This window comes from Nothoprocta perdicaria, unplaced genomic scaffold (genome assembly GCF_003342845.1).
Source record: "Nothoprocta perdicaria isolate Ctin4 unplaced genomic scaffold, notPer1 scaffold_68, whole genome shotgun sequence".
Taxonomy (NCBI): domain Eukaryota; kingdom Metazoa; phylum Chordata; class Aves; order Tinamiformes; family Tinamidae; genus Nothoprocta; species Nothoprocta perdicaria.
In genome coordinates, this window is record NW_020455954.1 from 2,902,111 (window position 1) to 2,911,897 (window position 9,787).

The 9,787-nt window shown below is 49.2% G+C and overlaps 1 protein-coding gene across 1 annotated transcript in view; it reads right to left on the reverse strand.

The window, feature by feature from the left end:
* Window positions 1–9,787, reverse strand: part of HGD (homogentisate 1,2-dioxygenase) — a 25,638-nt gene that overhangs the window by 2,897 nt on the left and 12,954 nt on the right. The window contains exons 5-12 of the mRNA XM_026050360.1: window positions 8,569–8,628; window positions 7,767–7,858; window positions 7,079–7,113; window positions 5,469–5,548; window positions 5,116–5,215; window positions 3,026–3,150; window positions 2,285–2,389; window positions 151–277 (exon numbers count right to left, since the gene is read on the reverse strand). Of these exons, the coding sequence (XP_025906145.1) occupies window positions 151–277; window positions 2,285–2,389; window positions 3,026–3,150; window positions 5,116–5,215; window positions 5,469–5,548; window positions 7,079–7,113; window positions 7,767–7,858; window positions 8,569–8,628 (724 nt within the window). The remainder of the gene's footprint in view (window positions 1–150; window positions 278–2,284; window positions 2,390–3,025; window positions 3,151–5,115; window positions 5,216–5,468; window positions 5,549–7,078; window positions 7,114–7,766; window positions 7,859–8,568; window positions 8,629–9,787) is intronic.

Genomic DNA, 9,787 nt, shown 5'->3' on the forward strand with positions numbered 1-9,787 from the left:
CTTCTCTTCTCTTCTCTTCTCTTCTCTTCTCTTCTCTTCTCTTCTCTTCTCTTCTCTTCTCTTCTCTTCATAAGGCTTTTTTTTTTTTTTTTTTTTTTTTTTTTTCCTACATGGCTGTACTCAAGCAAAGGCAATAAAAAGCAAACTTACTGTGGTAGTAGGGAGGACGGAAGGTGTTGTTAGCTACCCCCCATCGAGGGGGGAATATGACAAAATCAGCAAGGGCCACTCCAGGACGGGTAGACTTGGCTGTCAGGACAGTGAAAATAGAAGGATCCTGAAAAACAGGCAAACAAACAAAGACCAAAGTGAACAGCATGAAACAGAGCAGGGCTCAGGTTATCCTGCTGGTAAACCTGAATACGGTGGCCTCTCTTTTGCCAAGACACTTTTGTGCTCTGCATCTGATGGTGTGGGCGAGATCTGTGACCGTGTGTGAGACCGCTCATTTTCCCCATACAATGCTGAACATTGGGACAAGGGATGAGACTGCTTGGGTTTTCCTTTGGCTGCCCTCAGAGAGTCTTCCCTGTACTTCACCTTGACTTGTGCACAGTCCAGGCCACTTCCTGAGTTGAGGGACTAGCCTGCATCCTGAATTGCTTCCTCCTCCTTGCCCAAAGAGGATGCTGACACCAACCATGCAGCTCCTCTTCTCTCCTTCCTGCACTGGAGAGGCCAGCTGGAAGAGAGTGAGACTAACTGACAGGAGAAGAGGGAGTATAGATGGTGGAATGATCTCTCCATGTCAGCTCTGTCGGGACAAGAGGCAATGGACACCAACTACAACATAAGAAATTCTGTCTAAAGACAAGAAAAAAATGTTTTACTGTGTGGTGCTCAAACACTGGAACGGGTTGCCCATGGACGTTGTTGAGTCTCCATCCTCAAAGATACTCACAAGCCATCTGGACACTGCCTTGAGCAACCAGCTCTAGTTGATCCTCCTCCTCTGAGTTGTTGGACTGGACTCCAGAGTTCCCTGCACACCTTGACATTTCTGCAGTAATGTTCTGCACAGATGCAGCCTGGAGAGCAGCCCTGGCCAGGAGCCTGGCAAGCCTGTGCCCTGGAGCTCTGCCCGGCCAAGGCATCTGTGCGGAGGTGGTGACTGCTGGACCTTCACATGGGCTAGGCACCTGTTTCCCATCTGGATACTGCTGGTGGAGGGGGCTACTGAGGAAGTGTCAGGGTATGCAGAAGTAAACCATGTGCAGCAATAATAATCCTTGCCCTTTCTCTACTTTTTTCATTCTGAGCATCTCAAGTCAGTTTGCTTCCCTTCCCTTTTTCTCCTCTGAATGAGTCAAAATTACTTCCCCCTTCAGTAGAGAAGGAAGATGAGAGAGAGAGCAAAATATGACTTGCCTGGGACTTGAGAGTGAGGTTTTGCCATGTCTCCAGTGCTGAGGTGATGCCTCTTTCTTAGCTTGTTACAGAGAGCACAAATATCCTACATTAAGAATTAGCCTAGTGGTCCCTATTAGTTTACAAAAAGTGTGAAGAAAGTACAGAGCAACTGTGACTTGCTTCAAGGATTTTTGAGATCTATTGTCCAGCAAACTGGTTTTCTGGGCTTTGTTCCCAAAACCGTCCTTCTCCTGGCAGGCTTTTCTGGAGTTCGAACAACACTTTCTGTTGATCGTCTCACTAGAAATGCTACAGTCTCCTTGCACATTCCCTTGCAGAAGCAATGCCAAGAGATCACGTAGCTGTGGGCACATCTCCTACTGGGCTGGTTTCCTCATTAGGAGAGCTGCTCACATTGATTTTGTCTTTTGTTATTTTCCATGAGATCTAGAAATTACTGCACCGAAAGCTGCCAGCTCTTCAAATATTGTTCCAGTCCTGGTCTCACAGGGACCAGGGGAAGGAATTTGTACAGTTGTAGGAGAGAGAGTAATCAAAACAAGAATTTGAAGCAAAAAGTGTCAGATAAGCTGAGACCTCAGAGACACCTGAGTTGCTTGGTGTATGTTGGCTTCAGTGTTCAGCCCTCGTTGGCTTCAGCCAACAGCCTCCTTGAGAGCACAGAAATTCTGTGCTGAACTGCGTAAAGCTCTTTAGTAACATGTTTCACCTCCAGTTCTGTCAATTTATGAGGCTGTACTAACCCACACCAACTCAGTCTGGGCCCACAGAAACACTGCTCGAGGGATTTCACGCTGTTTCTCACAAAACAATAGATTTTTTAACAGGTGATGAGCCGTGGGAGCTCGGCGTGAGTTTTGATCCTCTGGCATCCCCAAAGCACGGCCTTGCTTTGTACAGCTCCAGAACTTACCGCATGGTCAAAAGCAACAGCATTAATGACCATGAAGTTATCCAGGTTGTATTTGTATGGCGTGTAGTTCCCATGCCAGGCTACAACATTGAAGGGGGAAAAATCCTATCAAGGCAATAAGAACAGAGACAGAAGATTACCATACATGCCTCTCCAACACATATAAGCATGTGTATAGGGCACTCCCCTTTTTCAAATTAAAAACAGGCTTCGTGCTGGTGCACTGACCACTTGGAGCATGAAGCTGGTTAGGGGCTATAGCCCAGCATTGTGAGGACACAGTTCACCTCACCATCCTTTGCCGCTCGCTGAGCCTCAGCCTTCCCTCTAGAGATGGGGAGCAGGTTCAGTCTCCAAGGGCTGCTGACTGTGCACACAGTGCATGAGCAAGACTGATTATACGGCTGTCTCTCTAGCAGTGAAATCTTGCCTTTTCCCGGCAGCCCCAGATACTCTTCTCTACTCCGTCACTAGAAAGATGTGGGGAGTGTTGTGCAGCGAAGACTTGCACCAAGTCTTCGGGTAAACCAAGCTTTTACAAGTATATTTTCCATGCTGAGGAGCCATAGCAGGAAAGATAAATAAGCCTGCGAGGCAAGGGCTCAGTGCTGCAATTCCCTGCTTCACCAGCAGCAGGCCAGGAGAGGGCTGAGACGGCAAGCACCGATGGAGCCGTGTATCCTACATCACCATCTCGAGTCACTGCGCTTTGGTGTCATCTCTCCTTCCCCGTGTCTTTACCTGCTGGGCTGCAAACAGCTTGCCCTGGTACTTGCTGATCACCGTGTAGCCCCCTGGCACTTGTCGATCCTCATACCATGCAACGGGCACCAAAAAATCCCTAGGGTTGGCCAGACCATTGGCTCCTAGGAGAAAAGAAAACAAACGGAGGTCTTTGGGCAAGCTGCTAATGAAGCCAGAGGCTGTTGCGACCTCCTGGTTTTGTGGGTGTCCTTTGGTGTTTTGAATGACCTTCTCATTGCTTCTCAGCCCACCACAAAACCTACAATACTCATGTGCTTTTGCTCCTATGAGTAGGTAATTCTAATGCATCCCAACATTTAAGACCATGTTCCCCTCATGTGACTCAGACTGATGTCTCCTAGTTCCATTCTTTCTTTCTGAACAGGATTAATACTTCATCCTCAGTTAAAAGTGCGTAACAATTGTGAATAAGTACCCCCCTTCCCCCCCCAAAAAGTGAAGGATGAATTGTTCTCTATTCCTGGTTGGACATTTAGCCATGCAGAAGTTGTGAGACATGTCATGAGGGGCCCTAACACATTTCTGTATGCTTGGAAGAAAGTAATACAGTAAGGGCTGGTGATACATATAGAGTCCAGTCATGTTGTGGGACTGGTTAGTGCAAGGAGTGCATTCTAAAGCACAAAGCACCATATGGGTGCTAAAGCAATCGTCTTCTCATTAGTATTATTGTTACAAAGTGCTTTGAATTTCTCAGATAAAATGGAAGACATTACTACCTGCTGCTAAGGTTTAACAGTCTGTGGTATCGTTTCTCAAGTAGAAAGTGAAGTTATATAATAAAGCAAAGAAGGAAATACAAAGGATCTTGGTCTCTGAGGGGAAGAGGAGTAGGTGGTGAGAAGAGGAGCTCTCATAATTACCAGCTCCTGTAAAGGTTTACAGGCGTGTGTGCTCATTTTATTTGCTCCAGAAAATAAATGTTATAATAGATTGCTGCTTTGTGGAGACTGGAGAAAAAAAAAAAAAAAGGAAAAAAAAAAAGGAAAAAAACCTTCCAAAGGTGCCTGAAAAACTAGCTAATGGAAATGCTTCTTACAAATAGGCAGGTGTAATAATATTAATAATCAAATGGAGCAGGCACAGAATGTAACAACTGGGTGAAAAGAGGGTGTCTCAGAACACTAAAGGGAAAGCTGCTGAAAAATCCCTGTTGACTCCGTGTGGAAAGGCAGAGCATGGTTCTCCCAGGAGGGATCCTTGAGCAGCGCCCAGTTACGTTACTTCAGGTTGGGTCCATTTCTGCCTGAAAGGATGGCCGGCTTTGTGTTCACTACTGCAAAATGCTCTGAATGCAGATGGGCCATGCCAAATAATGCTTTATCGATTTGTAATACCTATTCAATTTCCTTCTAGCACGGCCAGTCTTTTAGATCTCACTGAGGTCTACAAAGCAAGCCTAGTCTGGGGGAAAAGAAGAAATAGAAATAGAAATGAAAACAAAAAGATCTCCCCAAAACACTGGTCTGAAAATGACAAAAAAAAAAAAAAAAAACCCAGTTGGTGTAGCAGTTATCTGTTCTAAGAGAAGTGAAAACACCCTGGGGCTGTCAGGACATTGTAGTAGGAGGTGTTTTCTGAGCAAGAGATGCACAGAAACAAGTCCTTTGGGGATGAGGAAGGTGAGAAAGCCGCAGAGCAGAACAGAATACCTTTTTTTTATAGTAGAGATGGTGAAAGAAGGTTTCATGCTTACATGTTTAATTAGACACGGCCCCTCTGTGGAGAGGCTGTGCCTTAGGAAAAGCAGAGTCCTGCCACTGGAGCAATGAGACAGATGTTAACAAAACAGGGGAAAAAATACATGATAAATTCTAAAATGGGGGGTTGAGAATGTTGCCCCTGAACTCTGCCTTTCCCTTTTCCACATAAATGCTTTCCAATTGCTTCAGATTATGCCCTATCCATAAGCAAGAAGCATCAATGAGGAGGTTTTTTAGGAGTTTCTTTTGGTTTTCGGTCCCAAGGGAATAGAGTGATGACTGAACCATCACTTCTCCTAATGACTTGCAGTTCCTCCCTCTGTCCCTGTGAAATTCACGTTGGGTCCGACGGGAGGTCATTACCGATGGGTCCCAGGTCAGGCAGCTCGAAGTGTGCCCCGTACACCTCCAGGACGTAGCCTCTGCTCTCCCCAAACACCTCCACGCTGAAACGCATTCCTTGCTGCAGTAAGGAGACAAAAGCAAGCCGACACCAAGCTCGCCTCGTGCGCTGTGCGGACCAACCTACCGGAGCTGCGCGCAGCATCCCGGCACGCCGCGGCTCTGCGAGCTGCACGTGGGGACTCACCTAAGCAGGCCCTCCTCGGATCGCCCTGGGCTGCATCTAGCCAGCCCTCAGAGCTCCCCAGGGGACTCTGTCGGGCAGCTTGCCCCGCAGCCGGGCTCCAAAGCCGTCGGCGACGCTGTGCCCTCACCTGGATGACGCAGATCTCATTGGGCTCCACCAGCAGCTTCCCGAACTCCGTTGTGATGAGCAGCTTCCCCTGCTGAGGCACTGTGGAGACCAAACTTGAGTAAGGGCCCTTGGAGCCACAGGCATGCAGAAGGGGTTTCTGGCTGGGGTGTGCAGTGCTGGAAGTGGCAGCTGGACTGCCATCCTCTCTCTGCTCGGGCAGCGGGCAGGCCCTTGCTGGAAGGGCTGCGGGCCTTTTTTGCCCTGCTTTGGAGCAGTTCAGCACTGGGAATGGCTATTCCCTGACCCCTCTTGCACAAAGCCCTTCAGCGGAGGTACTTGCACCATGCATGGGGCATTTAGGGCAGCTCCATGGTCCTCTGATCCCAGCAGGAGCCTCTCTCCCCTTCATTCCACTGCAAAACAGCCCCCATCTGCAGACCTGCCACATCTTTCACACTGAGCTAGAGGATGGCTTCTCCCTCGCCTCATGCTCCCTTGTTGGAGCATTTGCCTCACTCCCATCGGCAACACGGTCCTGCTTGGGACCTCTGGGGCCAGACCCCTCCAGCTGGTGGATCAATCTGCTCCATGCAGCTCATGGGTGGCCGGAGAAGAAGGAAGTTGTTGCTGGGTTGTTCTGCACACAGGGAACACCTTGCTACATGGCACGGTGCTAGTTTTGTGCCACTATGCCCAGATATACGGAACTTGATATATTTGTGGCTATATCTGTCCATCTCATGACCTTCACATAAAACAGTGCATGTACCTGTCCTTGTCATGTTGCAGTGGTGTGAGATACCTGGGAATAACTATTCTCTTTTCTGCCTGAGGGTAGAAATAATGCTTCACTTAGGACCACATCTTTTTTTTCCATGACTGTCCTGGTGTGGGACAGCTCCCATTTTGACTTGACAAATCAGCAGATTTGCAAAACCTGACCTAGTGCTTTTACCTCATTGTAGTGAAAGAGGTGAAAAAGTACAATTAAGTGGTTATTTTATGGGAGAAATATTTTTTTTACTGGTGAGTCAAAGGTATTTCTGTGCATCAGTTGAGAAAGACTCAAAGAAATAATCAGGCTCTCAGTCTCCCCAACAGTGGTCTGAATGTCTTTCAGCACGTCTGCATTTAATGTGCCAACCTCAACACCTCAGTGCTTTTCACGGCACTTATCACAGTTGCCTGAGGCTGGGGGAGTGCAGGAGTTAAGCTGCCTTGCCAAGGAGTCTTAGATTGAAGCAATGAAGGCATCTAGCTGTGAGCTGGTTCAGTAATCCTAGGACTAATGTTTTCCAGAAAACCTCCACAGTGTGTCCAATACCCATCTGCAACACTAAGAAAAATCTCTGGGCACCTTGCCAAGGAACCTGGGTCATTTTCACAAACAAAGTCAAGTCCTGGTGTAGACATGTGCCCTCTGAGCTGCATGAGACAGGTGGAATGAGCCCAGCAGCTCAGCTGCTGCCATGCCATGAAATCTGGAGAGCGCAAGAGTAAAGTCCATCCTCTCCTCCAAATCCTTGCAGGTGGCTACAGGGGCCAAGTTCTGGAGGAACAAAGAAGCAGGCAGGTGGCAACACTCCTACACCCTCATGGCAGGGATGAAAAGCCACAGCATCTACTTACCAATCAGGAAGTCACCATCTGAATTATAAAAGCATCTACAGAGAAAGAAGAACAGGGAGATTAGAGTCTCATAAACCCCAGGCACTCGCACACTCTGCAGACTATTACACAGAGTCCTTGGGGCTGAACGGCTGTCATGGCTGAGGTGTCCCCTTCAGCCCAAGCAATGGTCAGTGTATGCCACATATGGGCAGGTGCAAAGGAAACAGGGAGGGTCAATGGGCACTGCTTGAAGCAGGATCTCTTCTGAGCTCTGCCAGCTCCTTGTCCTTGCGACCTTGTGGAAATCAGTCTTTGTGAACCAGGGAACAGGCTGATGCTCCTGCCAAGTACTGCAAGGAGCTAGCGATGCCCCTGAGATGCTGCATGCAGCCTGAGTGCTCCTCATCTGCCCAGGACAACTGTGGGCTCTGGGAGAAGAGCACCGTGATCTAGGATATCCCCTCTTGCTTCACCCCCACGTCCAGCTCCCCGCTTCTGTCAGTGGCTCCCCATCCATTCAACTGATGCTCTCAGCACTGCAGCATGACCTGCTTTGCACATCCCTGCGGGCCAAGTGCCTCGCCTCTGTGCACAAGAATACAGGGGCACAAAGCAAGTGCTACCCACAGGCAGCCCCTCTTCCCGCCCTGTACGCTTGCAGGCACCAGCCCCGGGGGCCCGAGCCTCCCACACCGCAGTCACCGACCTGTCAAGCATGGAGGTGTTGCAGACAAAGACGTGGACGGCGATGCCGCTGCGCCCTCGGGGCTCGCCGGCGCCACACAGCGTGTGCAGGCCCTGCGGAGCAAGCCGCGGCACGCGCGCTGAGCCCACAGCAGCCCCTCTCGCCTCCGCCGGCCTCGAGCTCACCCCGCTCTCCCCCACCTGCGGCCAGGGTGGCCTGTGTCCAAACACGGTGGTGGCTTCTCTTTAGCAACCTGAGGGATTCTCAGAAATCCCTGTCAGCTGGTGATTTGCAGCCCCGGATGTGGGAAGAGCTAGGGGTAGGGACCATTTTGAAAGGTAAAGAAATAAGTCAAAGCCACCGTCAGCTTATTGAAATCTGGGATCCTATCCACGTGCCCTCCTGCAAATGCACTGCAAATCAAGAGGTATAAAAGCCACTGCTGTTTGCTGAACTTTGAACATCCTCCAAAGTGCACTTGTTTTTTTTTAAAGGTTCCTTATGACAGTGCAAATGTGCAAAACCATGGGGAAGTGGGAAGCCTTGGGACTTGTGGGAAGGAAAGGAGCCTACAGCCTTCTCCTGAGGCTGGGTACTTGGCTTGCAGGGGCCTGGAGCACCTTGTTGGCTCCAGCAGCGTGTGGGGCTGGACAGTGCCCTTTGCATGGGCTGAGTCAGAGCCCCGAGCAAGGCCATTAACCCTCACGATCCTGGACACATCCCAACCTCTGTTCATCCTCAGCAAACTTGGCAGTATTCCCATTTAAACCCAGGGGAGCAACAAAGGTGGAGGAAGTTGGGAAGCTCAGGCCTCCTGACTTACGCTCACAAAGTCCATCTTGTTTTGGGAGGCTTTGGGGATCTCGAAAGGCTTCCAACGCAGCTAGATTCCAGCGAACCAAAAGGAAGAGCAGCACTGGTTATAGTGTGAAGGACCAACAGGGAGAAGCAAGCAGATCCCATCCCATCGCTCCCCTGCCTCAGCTGACTCTCATTCTCTGCCCTCAGCATTGTTGAGAACAGAGAATTTCAAACGAGCTGGCTTTCCACAATCAAATTTCCAATTTTGCTTTACTGTGCACTGGGTGATTCATTCTCTTCATGACCAGAGCACAACACTTCTCGCTCTCCTTGTTTTCCCCATATCCAAAGCTCACCTATCCAGATCTGTGTGACAGTGCAAGCTGCACTAATTAATTCCCACAAAGCCTGTAGAGATTCTCAGGCAGAAGGTGCCAGAGGACGCCCAAGTATTTATTACTGTTCACATCCTAATTAGTACCTCTTCACAGTTATGGGGGAAAAGGTGCTGCAGCTGAGCACCTACCATGGGAGAGGGCTCGGGGCAAAGCAGCCCTAACGCCTGCAGTCATTGGGATGTGCCTGGGTCACTGCCACATCTCACTGCCAGCAGCCACAGGAAACACCCCCTGCATTAATATGATTTAATGCAGATTAAAGTGTCTGTAACTCAGAGCATCCACAGGAATTCTTTACATTTAACTATGTGGCCTGGGAGATCTTGCACTGGTTTTAGGCTGGTTTCCTAAGAAAACAATGCTTATGGGACTCTGTGTGCATCTGCCCTACCCTGTAATAATTCTGCACTCTGTGGAGAAATTTCAGGTAAAGCTGAGAGGAGTTTTCAGCTGAAATTAAATTCTCCTAAGTCTCATTAAAAAGATCTGGATGTCTAAAAACGGATGTTTGCCCACCTGTATCTCCACGCACACCTAGGGATGGCTGCAAGTTGAACCCCTCTTGTCTCAGAGACCATTGTGCAGGAACAGCCAGGCCCAGGGAGGCTGGCTGCTCGCAGAAATATTCTGTTTTTCAAAGAAAAATCAAACTGCTGGGTCCAAATGACTGCCTGAGAGGAGGCCTCAGGCCAAAACAGAAATATGGCTGTGCTGGACGCAGCAAACACATCAGTGAATAACACCAAGCAGAGCAGGGTGGAATTCACCTGCTGTGCCCACCAGGGCCAGCTGTGCTGCATGTCCCTCCTCCCACTTGTTTTCTTTTTGTTTTTTTTTTTTTTG